This window comes from Zophobas morio, unplaced genomic scaffold, assembly GCF_036711695.1.
Source record: "Zophobas morio isolate AGI-343-1 ecotype UQ-CSIRO unplaced genomic scaffold, CSIRO_AGI_Zmor_V1 ptg000008l, whole genome shotgun sequence".
In the NCBI taxonomy this organism is placed as follows: Eukaryota; Metazoa; Arthropoda; class Insecta; order Coleoptera; family Tenebrionidae; genus Zophobas; species Zophobas morio.
In genome coordinates this window covers 4,679,597-4,696,733 of record NW_026972113.1, presented here as the reverse complement: position 1 = coordinate 4,696,733, position 17,137 = coordinate 4,679,597, and the positions used below count along the sequence as shown (strand labels likewise).

General features: G+C 29.9%; 2 protein-coding genes across 2 annotated transcripts in view; both read left to right on the top strand.

The window, feature by feature from the left end:
• Positions 1–17,137, top strand: part of LOC135125118 (mucin-2) — a 65,016-nt gene that overhangs the window by 17,166 nt on the left and 30,713 nt on the right. The gene's annotated exons all lie outside the window — the stretch shown is intronic.
• Positions 14,247–15,672, top strand: LOC135125495 (putative inorganic phosphate cotransporter). Its single transcript, XM_064051155.1, has 3 exons — positions 14,247–14,259; positions 14,302–15,135; positions 15,191–15,672. The coding sequence occupies exons 1-3, from the start codon at positions 14,247–14,249 to the stop codon at positions 15,670–15,672; spliced, it is 1,329 nt and encodes a 442-aa protein (XP_063907225.1).

Genomic DNA, 17,137 nt, shown 5'->3' with positions numbered 1-17,137 from the left:
TTACTGATTTTGTTGCACAAGATGATTTAAATTTTTTCTTTCAATTTTATAATTTTTTTTTCAAATTTTTAATTTTAGAATGTTTAATTCCTCGATTTTCCAATTTTACATTTTCAATTTTCAATTTTTGCAATTTTTCAGTTTCTCAGTTTTTAATTTTTCGAATTTCAATTTTTTGTTTACTCAGTTTTTAAGTTTTTGATTTTTATTTGTGATTTTTTCGATTTTTAAATTTTCATTTTCTCCATTTTATATCATAATTTATCTTTTTAGTTTTCTTTTATCTTTTCAATGCTCCTTTCGATTTTATAATATTTTATTTAATCATTATTTCTTCAAATTTTCAATTTTAGTGCTTCAATTCTTCGATTTTCCAATTTAAAATTTTCAATTTTGTAATTTTTGGGTTTTTCAAATCCGGTTTTCTAATTTCCTTAATTTTACAATGTTTCATTTTTTGATTTTTCAGTTTTTCACTTTTTAATTTGTTTTTCGACTTTTCAATGTTTTCTTTACCCCATTTTTTTGTGTTCTTTATTTTAATTTTTCATTTTTCCGATTTCTTAATTTTCATTTTCCCGATTTTATATCAAAATGTTTCATTTTTTCATTTCCTTTATTTTTTCAATGTTTCTTTAGATATTGTAATTTGCGATTTATTCATTATTTCTTCAAATTTTCAATCTTAGATTTTTCAATTTCTCGATTTTCCAATTTTAACATTTTCAGTTTTGTAAGTTTTGGTTTTCTCAAATCCAGTTTTCCAATTTCTTTAATATCCAATATCTTTATATTACAGTATTTGTTTTTCCAATTTAACAGTTTTTCGATATTACAATTTTTCGTTTTTTGAGTTTTCAGTTTCGTATTTTAAAATTTTCTTTCTCAGTTTTTCAATTTTTACTCAATTTTTCAAGTTCTTGATTTTTAGTTTTCATTTTCTCAAATTTAGAGCACAATTTTTCGTTTTGTCATTTTCTTTAATTTTTCAATTTTTCCATTTTTCAATATTTTGGTTTAGCAACTTTATTTTTTCGATGTTTAAATTTTTATTTTCTCTATTTAATATCATAATTTATCTTTTTCGTTTTCTTTTATTTTTATAATGCTCCTTTCGATTTTATAATATTTTATTTAATCATTATTTCTTCAAATTTTCAATTTTAGTGTTTCAATTCCTCGATTTTCCAATTTAAAATTTTCAATTTTGTAATTTTTGGGTTTTTCAAATCCGGTTTTCCAAATTTCTTAATTCTACAATGTTTCGATATTGCAATTTTTCTTTTTTGATTTTTCAGTTTCTCACTTTTTAATTTGTTATTCGAATTTTCAATTTTTTCTTTACCCCATTTTTTTGTGTTCTTAATTTTAATTTTTCATTTTTTCGATTTCTTGATTTTAATTTTCCCGATTTTATATCAAAATGTTTCATTTTTTCATTTCCTTTATTTTTTCAATGTTTCTTTCGATTTTGTAATTTGTGATTTATTCATTATTTCTTCAAATTTTCAATCTTAGATTTTTCAATTCCTCGACTTTCCAATTTTAACATTTTCAGTTTTGTAATTTTTGGTTTTCTCAAATCCAGTTTTCCTATTTCTTTAATATTCAATATTTTTATATTACAGTATTTGTTTTTTCAATTTAACAGTTTTTCGATATTACAATTTTTCGTTTTTTGAGTTTTCAGTTCCTTATTTTAAAATTTTCTTTCTCAGTTTTTCAATTTTTTTACTTAGCTTTTCATTTTTTGCTCAATTTTCAAGTTCTTGACTTTTAGTTTTCATTTTCTCAAATTTAGATCACAATTTTTCGTTTTGTCATTTTCTTTAATTTTTCCATTTTTCAATGTTTTGGTTTAGCAACTTTGTTTTTTAAATTTTTTAATTTTTCAACTTTCAAATTTTTTATTTTTTCGTTTCTTCAACTATTCAATTTTGAAATTTTTGGATATTACAATTTTCCATTTTTTGATTTTTCAGTTTCTCAGTTTTTGATTTTTTGAATTTCATTCTTTTATTTACTCAGTTTTTAAGTTTTTGATTTTTATTTTTGATTTTTCCTATTTTTTAATTTTGATATCCATTTTAAATCACAATTTATCGTTTTTGTTTTCCTTCATTTTTTCAATATTCCTTTCGATCTTATAATTTTTTAGTTATTCATTATTTCCTCAAATTTTTAATTTTAGACTTTCCAATTTCTCGATTTTCCAATTTTGAAATTTTCAGTTTTGTAATATTTGGTTTTTTCAGACGCGGTTTTCCAATTTCTTTAATTTTACAATGTTTCGATATTATGATTCTTCATTTTTTGATTTGTTTTTCAATTTCTCAATTTTTTATATTCTTAATTTTAATTTTCCATTTTCTCGATTTTATGTTACAATTTTTCATTTTGTCATTTCCTTTATTTTTTCAATGTTTCTTTTGATTTTGTAATTTGTGATTTATTCATTATTTCTTCAAATTTTCAATCTTAGATTTTTCAATTCCTCGATTTGCCAATTTTAACATTTTCAGTTTAGTAATTTTTGGTTTTCCCAAATCCAGTTTTACAATTTCTTTAATATGCAATATTTTTATATTACAGTATTTGTTTTTTCAATTTAACAATTGTTCGATATTACAATTTTTCGTTTTTTGAGTTTTCAGTTCCTTATTATAAAATTTTCTTTCTCAGTTTTTCATTTTTTTTACTTAGCTTTTCATTTTTTACACACTTTTCAAGTTCTTGATTTTTAGTTTTCATTTTCTCACAATTTTTCGTTTTGTCATTTTCTTTAATTTTTCCATGTTTCAATGTTTTGGTCTAGCAACTTTGTTTTTTAAATTTTTTAATTTTTCAACTTTCAAATTTTTAATTTTTTCGTTTCTTCAACAATTCAATTTGAAATTTTTGGATATTACAATTTTCCATTTTTTGATTTTTCAGTTTCTCAGTTTTTGATTTTTTCAATTTCATTCTTTTATGTACTCAGTTTTTAAGTTTTTGATTTTTCCTATTTTTTAATTTTCATTTTCTCTATTTAACTCACAATTTATCGTTTTTGTTATCCTTTATTTTTTCAATATTCCTTTCGATTTTATAATTTTTTATTTATTCATTATTTCCTCAAATTTTCAATTTTAGACTTTCCAATTTTAAAATTTTCAGTTTTGTAATATTTGGTTTTTTCAGACCCGGTTTTCCAATTTCTTTAATTTTACAATGTTTCGATATTATGATTTTTCATCTTCTGATTTGTTTTTCAACTTCTCAATTTTTTCTTTACTCAATTTTTTATGTTCTAATTTTAATTTTCCATTTTCTCGATTTTATGTTACAATTTTTCATTTTCTCATTTCCTTTATTTTTTCAATGTTTCTTTCGATTTTGTAATTTGTGATTTATTCATTATTTTTTCAAATTTTCAATGTTAGATTTTTCAATTCCTCCATTTTCCAATTTTAATACATATTTTCAATTTTGTAATTTGTGGTTTTCTCAAATCCGTTTTTCTAATTTCTTGAATTTTCAATATTTTGATTCTACAGTATTTGTTTTTTCAATTTAACAATTTTCCAATATTACAATTTTTCGTTTTTTGAGTTTTCAGTTTCTCATTTTAAAATTTTCTTTTTCATTTCTTCATTTTGTTTACTCAGTTTTTAATTTTTTTACTAATTTATCAAGTTCTTGATTTTTAGTTTTCATTTTCTCGATTTTAGATCACAATTTTTCGTTTCGTTGTTTCCTTTCATTTTTCAGTTTTTCCATTTTTCAATGCTTAAGTTTAGCAACTTTATTTTTTCAATTTTTTAATGTTTCAACTTTCAAATTTTTCATTTTTTGATTTTTCAGTTTCTCATTTCTTAATTTGTTTTTCGATTTTTCCATTTTTTTTTACTCAATTTTTTAAGTTCTTAATTTTGAATTTTTCATTTATCCGATTTCTTAATTTTCATTTTCTCGATTTTATATCACAATCTTTCATTTTTTCATTTCCTTTATTTTTTCAATGTTTTTTTAGATTTTGTAATTTGTCATTTATTCATTATTTCTTAAAATTTTCAATCTCAGATTTTTCAATTTCTCGATTTTCCAATTTTAACATTTTCGATTTTGTAATTTTTGGTTTTCTCAAATCCGGTTTTTCAATTTCTTTGATTTTCAATATTTTGATTCTACAGTATTTGTTTTTTCAATTTCCCAATTTTTCGATATTACAATTTTCCATTTTTTGATTTTTCAGTTTTTCAGTTTTCAATTTTTCAAGTTATTCATTTACAATTTGTAGATTTTTTTAAGTTTTCATTTTATAGTTTTTCGTTTTTCATTTTTGATTTTTCATTTTTACAGTTTTGGAATTTTTCCACTTTTTTGATTCGAAAAGTTGAAAAATCAAAAACAAAATTGTGTATCCAAAAACTGGAAAGAAAAAACGAATCTCATCGAAAAATTGGGAAACCCACAAATTGTAAAATCAAAAAATTACAGAATCTTCAAAATGGTTGAAGTTCAAAAATCGTAACATTGGAAAATCGTAAAATTGAAAAATTAAATATCGAGACATTCAAAAATTAAGAATCTGAAAGAATGTGAAAAAATCTGAAAGCGTCTGAAAAAATCTGAAAGAATCCAAGCGAATTTGAAAGAAACTGAAAGTGTTAGAAAGGATATGAAAGGATCTGAAAGGACCTGAAATAATTTGGGGGAAATGAAAGAATTTGACAGAAACTGTGAGTATCTGAAGGAATCTCAAGGAATCTCAAGGAATCTGAAAGAGTCTGTAAGAATGTGAAGAAATCTGAAGGAATCTAAAAGAATGTGAAGGACTCTGAAAGAATCTAAAGGAATCTGAAGGAATCGGAAGGAATTCGAAGAAATCTGAAGAAATTTGAAGGAGAAAGAATTTGAAAGAATGTGAAAAAATCCGAAAGAGTCTGAAAGAATCTAAAAGAATCTGAAAGAGTCTGCGAAAATCTGAAGGAACCCAAACGAATTTGAAAGAATCTGAAAGTGTCTGAAAGGATCATGAAAAGATCTGAAAGGATACGAAAAGATCTGAAAGGAAATACTTTGAGGGAAATGAAAAAATCTAACAGAATCTGGGAGAATCTGATGGAATCTGAAGGAAACTGAAGAAACTGAAGGAATCTGAAGGAATCTGATGGAATCTGAAGGAAACTGAAGGAATATGAAGGAATCTAAAAGAATCTGTAAGAATCTGAAAGAATGTGAAGAAATCTGAAAGAATTTGAAGCAATCTAAAGAAATTTTGAAAGAATTGGAATACAGAAATAATCTGGGAGATTTTAAGAAAATCTGAAGGAACCCAAACGAATTTGAAAGAATCTAAACATGTCTGAAAGGATCATGAAAAGATCTGAAAGGATACGAAAAGATCTGAAAGAAAATACTTTGAGGGAAATGAAAAAATCTAACAGAATCTGTGAGAATCTGATGGAATCTGAAGGAAACTGAAGGAATCTGAAGGAATCTGATGGAATCTAAAGGAAACTGAAGGAATATGAAGGAATCTGAAAGAATCTGTAAGAATCTGTAAGAAACTGAAAGAATGTGAAGAAATCTGAAAGAATGTGAAGCAATCTAAAGAAATTTTGAAAGAATTGGAATACAGAAATAATCTGGGAGATTCTAAGAAAATCTGTTAGAATGTGACACAATATGAAAGAGTCTAAAGAAATTTGAAAAAATTTGAAGAAATCTGAAAAAATCTGCAGAAATCTGAAGAAATCTGAAGAACTCTGAAGAAATCGGAAGAAACCTGAAGAAATCTGAGGAAATCTGAAAAAATCTAAGGAAATCTGAAGATATCTGAAGAAATCTGAAGGAATCTGAAAAAATCGGAGAGTTTGAAAAAATTTGAAAGAATTTGAAAGAACTTAAACGAATCTGTGTATAATAATTTATTTTTAGAACTATTTTCAATTCTACACGTGTTTCGGTACACAGTACCTTCAAAAGGCAGATCAACTGAGCCAAGATATGAACCCAAAAATTTTCAAAGCAGTTATTTCGGAAAATTAAAGCAACATTTATTTTTTACTCCTCCGACTTAAGCTAGTGAAAGTTTTCGCATCCTTTTGTTGGATACATCTTCAAAACACTTGAAGTCCAATTAATTAACAGAAGTGAAAAAAGCAGGTAAAAAAATCGAAAACCAATTCAAACCGTCTAACTAAACAAACCTCGTCAGTTTAAATCACGAATCCATCCGGAACAAACCCAAATTAACCCGACTGTAATATGATCGATTCGTTCGTCTATTAGTACTACTTTCAGGAAGTCTTCAGGCAAAGACAACATGCACCGAAAGGTCAAGCAACCAGCATCATTATCAAAGATCAAAGATTTATATTTGAACTACTTATTACAATTCCGGGTGTAATTACATTTTGACGTGTTTGGACATCTACAGCTTGCGCAATCCACGAAAATCTAATAAAAATAGAGGAAGCGTGGACAAGTAGACCATCTGCTGGGCACTTTGGGACAGCTCGATTAATCATTTAATTATAGGAACCTTTCGGTGCAGTACTGGACGTGACCGAGGATCGTGCACGATATCAAATCGTCTTTTAACCAAGTGCAGGAGTTTTAGATCATTGTAATCTCGGTATAAATCTTTGTCTTGATAATTAGAAACGGCGAGGAACGTTTATTATCGAAAAATGGTAATAAGTGGGTACTGATGAGTACTTTCGCCGATCAATTGTGTAAGAATGGGGCATAATAAGGCTGGTATTTATGGACGTAATGCGTTAGAGCGGCTGGGAGTCGGCGTAAATAACGCATTTTTTGAGAGACTACTTTGGCAATTAATGATTTGTAGCAATTTATGATCACTAGAAATGATCGACTGGCCTGAATCAACACCGCTCAGATGTTAGATGCACAATTGGGACTAGAACAAAGAAAGTTCTTTTTGTTGGTGGTGAAAATAAAATGCGTACTCGTGTAGAATTTACGAGAGACGAAAGAACATCAAGCATATGTTTCAAAATCAAATAAAATTAGAACAATTATTTTATAAGATTAGTTTCTTCTGTTTTTCGATTTGTAATTTTTCGACATTTCACGTTTAAATTTTTTAGTTTCTCAATTTCCGTTTTTGTTTTTTAATTTTTAGATTTTGCAGATTTTCGTTTTAAAATTTCTCGATTGTTCAAATTTTCTCTTCTTTAATCTTTCATTTATTCAAATTTTTGTTTCGATTTTAAATTTATCAATTTACCTATTTTCCAACTTTTGGATGTTTCAATTTTTTTGATTTTGCAATTTTTCGATTTGCATCATCACGATTTTTCAATTTTAAATTTCTCGTTTCGGTTTTTTATTTTTTTTAATTTTCACAATTTTTAAGTTTTTAAATGTTTCCATTTTATGAATTTTTTTTGTTTGTTTTCAAACTTTCATTTCAGTTTTTCGATTTGCGATTTTTCAATTTTTCATTTTTCTTGTTTTAATTTAAAATTTCTTCACATTTCAATTGTTAATTTTCTAATATTTCATTAACTTATTTAAATTTTCGATTTGCAATTTTTTGTGTATGGGTTATTATTTTCTTTATTTTCACAATTTTTCAGATTCTTTCAGATTCCTTTAGACTCTTTCATATTGTGTATAATCACATTCTAACGGATTTTCTTAGAATCTCTCAGATTATTTCTGTCTTCCAATTCTTTTAAATTCCTTCAGATTCCTTCACATTCTTTCAGATTCTTTCATATTCCTTTAGTTTCCTTCAGATTTCTTCAGATTCCTTCAGTTTTTTCAGATTCCGTCAGATTCTCACAGATTCTGTTAGGTTTTGTCATTTCGCTCAAATTATTTCCTTTCAGATCTTCTCGTATCCTTTCAGATCTTTTCATGATCCTTTCAGACACTTTCAGATTCTTTCAAATTCGTTTGGGTTCCTTCAGATTTTCGCAGACTCTTTCAGATTCTTTGAGATTATTTCAGACTCTTTCGGATTTTTTCACATTCTTTCAGATTCTTTCTCCTTCGAATTTCTTCAGATTTCCTCAAATTCCTTCAAATTCCTTTAGATTCTTTCAAAATTCTTCACATTCTTTTAGATTCCTTCAGATTTCTTCAGATTCTTACAGACTCTTTCAGATTTCTTGAGATTCCTTCAGTTTTCTTCAGATTCCATCAGATACTCACACTTTCTGTCAAATTCTTTCATTTCCTTCAAATTATTTCAGGTCCTTTCGCTTGGGTTCTTTCAGATTTTTTCAGTCGCTTTCAGATTTTTTCACATTTTTTCAGATTCTTTCTCATTCAGATGTCTTCAGATTCTCTCAGATTTTCTCAGAATATATCAGATTATTTTAGACTTCCAATTCTTTCAGATTCCTTCGGATACTTCCTCCTTCAGATTTTTTCAGATTCATTCAGATTTCTTCAGATGCCTTCAGATGTCTTAGATTTTTTTCAGATTCTTGTAGATTCCTTTAGATTCCTTCAGTTTCCTTCAGATTCTCACAGATTCTCTCAAATTATTTCCTTTCAATTCTTTTCGTATCCTTTCAGACCTTTCCCTGATCCTTTCAGACACTTTCAGATTCTTTCAAATTCGTTTGGGTTCCTTCAGATTCTCACAGACTCTTTCACTGTTTCGGTTTTTTTCACATTCTTTCTCCTTCAAATTTCTTCAAATTTCTTCAAATTCCTTCTGATTCCTCCAGATTCCTTTAGTTTTTTTCAGAGTCCTTCACATTCTTTTAGATACCTTCAGATTTCTTCAGGTTCTCACAGACTCTTTCAGATTTCTTGAGAGTCCTTCAGTTTCCTTCATATTCCATCAGATACTCACACTTTCTGTCAAATTCTTTCATTTCCCTCAAATTATTTCAGGTCCTTTCAGATCCTTTCATATCCTTTCTAACACTTTCAGTTTCTTTCAAATTCGCTTGGATTCTTTCAGATTTTTTCATATTTTTTCAGATTCTTGCAGATTCCTTTAGATTCCTTCAGTTTCCTTCAGATTCTCACAGATTCTCTCAAATTATTTCAGATCTTTTCAGATCCTTTTACATCCTTTCAAATCCTTTTAGATCCTTTCATACTCTTTCAGAACTTTTCAATTCGTTTAGGTTTTCAGATTTTTCCAGACTATTTCAGATTCTTTCAGACTCTTTCAGACTTTTTCACATTTGATCCTTTTTCCTTCAGATGTCCTCAGATTCTTTCAGATTTTATTCAGATTCTTCAGATTCCTTTAGATTCTTTCACACTGCCTCAAATTCTATCAGATACTGCAGGTTTTCTCTGAATCTCCCAGATTATTTCAGTCTTCCAATTCTCTCAGATTCCTACAGATTCTTTCCGATTCCTGCAAATTTCTTCAAATTTTTCCAAATTTCTTCAGATTCCTTTCGATTCCGTCACATTTTTTCATTTCTCTCAAATTATTTCAGACTTTTTCAGATTCTTTCAAATCCTCTCAGATTTTTTCAGATCCTTTCAGACTCTTTCAGATTCTTTCAGATTCTTTCCATTCGTTTAGGTTCTTTCAAATTTTTCTAGACTCTTTCAGATCCTTTCAGTCTTTTTCAAGTTCTTTCACATTCTTTGAGATACTTTCTCCTTCAGATTTCTTCAGATTCCTTCAGATGCCTCCAGAGGTTTTAGATTTTTGCAGATTTTTTCAGGCTCCTTTAGATTCTTCCATATTATTTCAAATCATATTCCTCCAGAATTTCTTAGAATCTCTCAGATTTTTTCACTCTTCCAGTTCTTTCAAATTCCTTCAGATTCGATCAGATTCCTTAAGATTCCTTCAGATTCCTTTAGATTCCTTCAGTTTCCTTCATATTCCATCAAATTCTCACAGATTCTGTTAGATATTTTCCTTTCCCTCAAATTATTTCCTTTCAGATCTTTTCAGATCCTTTCAGACGATTTCAGATTCTTTCAAATTCGTTTGGGTTCCTTCAGATTTTTGCAGATTTCTTTAAATTCCTTCAGATTCCTTTAGATTCCTTTAGATTCCTTCAGAATCCTTCACATTCTTTTAGATTCCTTCAGATTTCCTTAAATAATTCCAGACTCTTTCAAATTCCTTGAAATTCCTTCAGTTTCCTTCAGATTCACACAGATTCCCTCAAATTATTTTAGATCTTTTCAGATCCTTTTATATCCTTTCAAATCCTTTCAGATCCTTTCAGACTCTTTCAGATTTTTTCACATTCTTTCAGATCCCTTTTCCTTTAGATGCCCTTAGAATCTTTCACATTTTTTCAGATTTTTTCAGATTCTTTCAGATTCCTTTAGATTCTTTCATACTGTCTCGAATTCTATCAGATTCTCCAGGTTTTCTCAGAGTCTTTCAGATTATTTCAGTCTTCCAATTCCTTCAGATTCCTTCAGATGCCTCCAGAGGTTTTAGATTTTTTTCAGATTTTTTCAGGCTCCTTTAGATTCTTTCATATTGTCTCAAATCATATTCCTCCAGAATTTCTTAGAAACTCTCAGATTTTTTCAGTCTTCCAATTCTTTCAAATTCCTTCAGTTTCCTTCAGATTCCTTCAGATTCCTTCTGATTCCATCAAATTCTCACAGATTCTGTTAGATTTTTTCATTTCCCTCAAATTATTCGTTTCAGATCTTTTCAGATCCTTTCAGACGCTTTCAGATTCTTTCAAATTCGTTTGGGTTCCTTCAGATTTTTGCAGATTTCTTTAAATTCCTTCAGTTTCCTTCAGATTCCTTAAGATTCCTTCAGATTCCTTCAGTTTCCTTCAGATTCCATCAGATTCTCACAGATTCTGTTAGATTTTTTCATTTCCCTCAAATTATTTCCTTTCAGATCTTTCCGTACCCTTTCAGACACTTTCAGATTCTTTCAAATTCGTTTGGGTTCCTTCAGATTTTTGCAGATTTCTTCAAATTCCTTCAAATTCCTTTAGATTCCTTCAGAATCCTTCACATTCTTTTAGATTCCTTCAGATTTCTTCAGATTCTTACAGACTCTTTCAGATTCCTTGAGATTCGTTCAGTTTCCTTCAGATTCTCACAGATTCTCTCAAATTATTTCAGATCTTTTCAACTCCTTTTACATCCTTTCAAATCCTTTCAGATCCTTTCAGACTCTTTCAGAATTCTTCAATTCGTTTAGGTTCTTTCAGATTTTTCCAGATTATTTCAGATTCTTTCAGACTCTTTCAGATTTTTTCACATTCTTTTGGATCCTTTTTCCTTCAGATGCCCTTAAAATCTTTCAGATTTTTTCAGATTCTTTCAGATTCTTTCAGATTCCTTTAGATTCTTTCATACTGCCTCAAATTCTATCAGATTCTCCAGGTTTTCTCAGCATATCTCAGATTATTTCAGTCTTCCAATTCTTTCAGATTCCTACAGATTCTTTCCGAATCCTGCAGATTTCTTCAGATTTCTCCAAATTTCTTCAGATTCCTTAAGATTCCGTCACATTTTTTCAATTCTCTCAGATTATTTCAGACTCTTTCAGATTCTTTCAAATCCTTTCAGATCCTCTCAGATCTTTTCAGATCCTTTCAGATCCTTTCAGACTCTTTCAGATTTTTTCGATTTGTTTATGTTCTTTCTAATTTTTCCAGATTCTTTCAGATCCTTTCAGACTTTTTCAGGTTCTTTCACATTCAGATACTTTCTCCTTCAGATTTTTTCAAATTGCTTCAGATGAATTCAGATTCTTCCATATTGTCTCAAATCACATTCAGCCAGAATTTCTTAAAATCTCTCAGATTTTTACAGTCTTCCAATTCTTTCAAATTCCTTCAGATTCCTTCAGTTTCCTTCAGATTCCTGTAGATTCCTTCAGTATCGTTCAGATTCCATCAGATTCCTACAGATTCTCACAGATTCTGTCAGATTTCTTCATTTGCCTCAAATTATTTTTGGGTTCTTCAGATTCCTTCAGTTTCCTTCAGATTCCATCAGATTCTTCCAGATTCTGTTAGATTTTTTCATTTCTCTCAAATTATTTCCTTTCAGATCTTTTCGTATTCTTTCAGATCTTTTCAGATCCTATCAGACACTTTCAAATTCGTATGGGTTCCTTCAGATTTTTGCAGACTCTTTCAGATTCTTTCAGATTCTTTCAGATTTTTTCAGACTCTTTCAGACTCTTTCGGATTTTTTCATATTCATTCAGATTCTTTCTATTTCAGATTTCTTCAGATTTCTTCAGATTTATTCAGATTCCTTCTGATTCCTTCAGATTCCTTCAGATTCCTTCAGATTCCTAGATTCCTTCAGAGTCCTTCACATTCTTTTAGATTCCTTCAGATTTCTTCAGATTCTTCCAGACTCTTTCAGATTCCTTGAAATTCCTTCAGTTTTCTTCAGATTCTCACAGATTTTTTGACATTCTTTCAGATCCTTTTTCCTTCAGATGCCCTTAGAATCTTTCACATTTTTTCAGATTTTTTCAGATTCTTTCAGATTCCTTTAGATTCTTTCATATTGCCTCGAATTCTATCAGATTCTCCAGGTTTTCTCAAAATCTCTCAGATTATTTTAGGCTTCCAATTCTTTCAGATTCCTACAGATTCTTTCCGATTTCTGCAGATTTCTTCAGATTTCTTCAAATTCCTTCAGATTCCTTCAGATTCCTTCAGATTCCTTCAGATTCCTTCAGATTCCTTCAGATTCCGTCAGATTCCTTTAGATTCCTTCAGAGTCCTTCATATTCTATTAGATCCCTTCAGATTTCTTCAGATTCTTCCACACTCTTTCAGATTCCTTGAAATTCCTTCAGTTTCCTTCAGATTCTCACAGATTCTTTCAAATTATTTCAGATCTTTTCAGATCCTTTTATATCCTTTCAAATCCGTTCAGATCCTTTCAGAACATTTCAGACTCTTTCAGATTTTTTCACATTCTTTCAGATCCTTTTTCCTTGAGATGCCCTTAGAATCTTTCACATTTTTTCAGATTTTTTCAGATTCTTTCAGATTCCTTTAGATTCTTTCATACTGTCTCGAATTCTATCAGATTCTCTAGGTTATCTCAGGGTCTCTCAGATTATTTCAGTCTTTCAATTCTTTCAGATTCCTACAGATTCTTTCCGATTTCTGCAGGTTTCTTCAGATTTCTCCAAATTTCTTCAGATTCCTTTAGATTCCGTCACATTATTTCATTTCTCTCAGATTTCTTCAGACTCTTTTAGATTCTTTCACATCCTTTCAGATCCTCTCAGAACCTTTCAGATCCTCTCAGAACCTTTCAGATCTTTTCATATCCTTTGAGACTCTTTCAGATTCTTTCGATTCGTTTAAGTTCTTTCAAATTTTTCCAGACTCTTTCAGATCCTTTCAGACTTTTTCAGATTTTTTTAGATTTCTTCAGATTTCTTCAAATACCTTCAGAGGTTTTAGATTTTTTTCAGATTCTTTCAGGCGCCTTTAGATTCTTTCATATTGTCTCAAATCGTATTCTCCCAGAATTTCTTAGAATGTCTCAGAATTTTTCAGTCTTCCAATTCTTTCAAATTCCTTCAGATTCCTTCAGTTTCCTTAAGATTACATCAGATTCTCCCAGATTCTGTCAGATTTCTTCATTTCCCTCAAATTATTTCCTTTCAGATCTTTCCGTACCCTTTCAGATCTTTACAGATCCTTTCAGACACTTTTATATTCTTTCAAATTCGTTTGAGTTCTTTCAGATTCATTTAGATTCTTTCAGACTATTTCAGACTCTTTCAGATTTTTTCACATTCTTTCTTCTTCAAATTCCTTCAGATTTATTCAGATTCTATAATATTTAAAGATGAATCTATTTTTTTTAATTAATTTGGTATTCTTTATTGATATTTTACTCAAAACATTGATTTATGAATCCCCCTGCGAAATAATCTCGAATTGTTGCCTGTTCGAGGACTTCAACTTAGTGGTGGTTAATACATGTAAAAGAAATGTAAAGTGTTCAAAAATGTAAAAAGACTTTACTAATAAAATAAAAGCGGGGACTTCCTTTCAAAGATAACGACACAAAAAATAAACAATGCTAACAATATACAACGACGAAGAAAAAAATTCCCTGTTTAGAAGCGTATTTAAAATATTTTGAGTATATGTTAGATATTTACAACATTATTATCGTTCGGCTTTACATAATTATAAAAAGTAAACTGTACATTTTTACGTAAAGAAACTTTAAAATAATTTCCGCAGCTTATGTTAATGATACGCAGATACATAAATTAGCATCGTTATTGTGACTTAAACCAAACGTACCATCATTCCAGCACGACAATGATTTCGCCTAGTAAGTTTTACATTTTCGCGACATTAAAATCTCTTGTTCCAGAATTATCATGCACTCAGGCTTTATCAGCCATAATTATGTCTGGTTTCCTTTTGCAACACATGTTTGTAACTAGCATGCCCATAACCATAACTAGAATGGTTACCCTTCACAATTCTTCCAATTTCAACTGGGACGAAAGCCAAAAAAACGACATCTTGGGTAGTTTCTTCTGGGGACATTTGTTGTTCAAAGTTCCAGCTGGACGCTTGTCGGAAATCTATGGACCTAGAATGACCTTAGGCATTGCGATGTCTTTAGCTACTAGTGTTATAATTTTGACACCTACGTTGTGTTATTTGGGGTTTTATGGAACTTTGAGTGCGAGACTGGTTTTAGGAATAAGTGCTTCTTTTTATTTACCGACAATTCCTACGCTTATTAAGAAATGGGTGCCTACAGATGAAGGGTACAAACTTATAGTGCAGTTGTCGGTTGTGGCTGTTTTTTTATTGTTAGTTTTGGGTTTATATGGGTACTTGATAAGTATTCTAGAATGGGATGGCATTTTTTACTTTATTGGAGTGGTGTCGGGGATTTGGACAACCGCATGGTTTTGCTTTGTGTATAATTCACCCGAAGAACACCCAACAATTCGGAAAATAGAAAAGACCCAAATTCGGGAAGCACTAAAAGAAAAAGTTTTTTTTTCCGAGACGAGGAAAACCCCATGGAAGGACATTCTTTCGTCTGGGGCTGTATGGGCCTGCATTTTACCCTTCTGTTGTGCTTCTTTTTCCACAAGTCTGATTCTAAGCCAGATGCCTACTTATATCAACCAAGTGCTTCACATGGATGCCAAAATCACCGGTATTTTGATAAACGCACTATTCCTAGGTAAATAGTCACGATTGTCGAGTCAATAACTCGGTACTATCCATTTTTATTATAGGGTCACACCTGACTTCTTTTTTCGTATTTTACAGCGCCGATAAACTAATCAAGCGTAAAGTGTGCTCTGCAACAACAACCAGAAAACTCATGTCTGGAATTTTGGTTCTTGTACAGATGTTACTATTTCTGGCGCAGTCGTTTTGGGGTTACAACCATGTACTCTCGAGTGTTACTTTCACCATATGCGAACCTTTCGGAAACGCAGTCATGCTGCTGTATCTTTTAAGCATCCTAGATGTGTCTCCGAATTTCGCTGGTACTATATCTGGAATGGCAACCATGGGGGGTGACTTAACCAGTTACCTTCAAACCAAAATCGTCGCTTTGTGTACCTACGACGGACAAGATTTCGCCCATTGGCAAAGTGCGTTTTTCGTTGTTGTTGGTGTGCATTTGGTTGGATTTACCACCTACCAGGTTTTCGGGTCTGCACAGGTGCAATGGTGGGATAAGAAAGAAGGTGCGGATGGAAGTGTCTGACAAACTTGATTTATTGTTATTCTGAAAATAAACAAATAAACCAAGAACGAATTTGTCGATAACATCTTAAATACCCATCGAAGCAGCCTCAAATGCAAATCAGTTTAATTAGCAAGGACACCACTCAATAATTACAAGTATTCAGCACACTACCCTTAATTCTTCAATGAAGCAACAGATTAATCATCCGTTCTTCACCTTCAAATCTTCACATTGTTGGTGAATTCGCAACCTTGAAAAAAATCAACTTCGATGACCTATCGTGGAACTCTCCTCTAAGATCCTTGTTCCGTGTGATCGCTGACCTGTCACCTTTGTGCTTTCACTTCTGCATAATATTGTATAGATCGAAATGACGTACCACGATTGTCGAAAATACGTGTTGATGTTTCTAGTGTTTTTTGTGTATCGATTTAGCCGCAAGTTCGGGGGTCAAGTGCACAAAATGATGTTAATTTGAGAATAATTGTGAGCACATTCGTGCCACTTAGGAATTAGGTGCAACGGATTATCCTCCAAGGTCGGTGATTGAGAGAATCTTCAGAATTGCGAGATTACGAAATGATAGCACGCTTTTAACCTTAAGTACGGTGATTAATATAAAATTTTTCGGATAGTTTTGATGAGAAGTTATTGCGGGTGTTTGGACTTTTTTGAAGGTGCTCTGGTAACATTTAGGTGCAGGTAATGAACGTGTTTTGGGTTAAAAAATTGGTCGAAGGTTGTTTCGACAGAATTTTTCGTTTTGCGATTTTTCATTTTCTTTGTTTTTGTTTCCAAAATTTTTCGGTTCTTGAATTTTTCGTTTCTTCAGGTTTTCGATTTGCAGTTTTTTGTTCCGGATTCTGACTTCTTTATTTTTACAATTTTTCGATTTCTTCATTTTCAAATTTTTCAAATCATGGTTTCTTCAGTTTTTCGATTTTCCAAATTTCAATTTTTAGATTTTGTAATTTTTTGATTTGCTATTTCACGAGTCAGCAATTTTTAATTTTTCGAGTCTTCGATTTTTTAATTTTTTATTTCTTCAATTTTTTGAATTGCAGTTTTTCTTTCCGGATTTTTGTTTTCTTTATTTTTTCAATTTTTCGGTTTTGTGATGTGATTTTATGATTTTTCTTTTTTGCAAGGACAATTTTTTCAATTTTTGATTTTTCCTTTTGCCTATATTTAAATTTTTTGATTAATTAATTTCTTCTAATTTTTAATCATTCGCTTTTAGATACTTCGATTTGCAATTTTTCGATTTACAGCTTTTCGTTTCGAATTTTTATTTTCTTTATTTTTTCAATTATGTGTTCGATTTCTCAACGTTTAGATTTTATAATTTTTTATTTTTTCAAATTTTCGTGTCTTCAGTCTTTCGATTTTTCAAACTTCAATTTTTACATTTTGTAAGTTTTTGATTTGCAATTTTACGAATTGTCTTAATTTTTCCATTTTTCGATGTTTTAATTTTTCATTT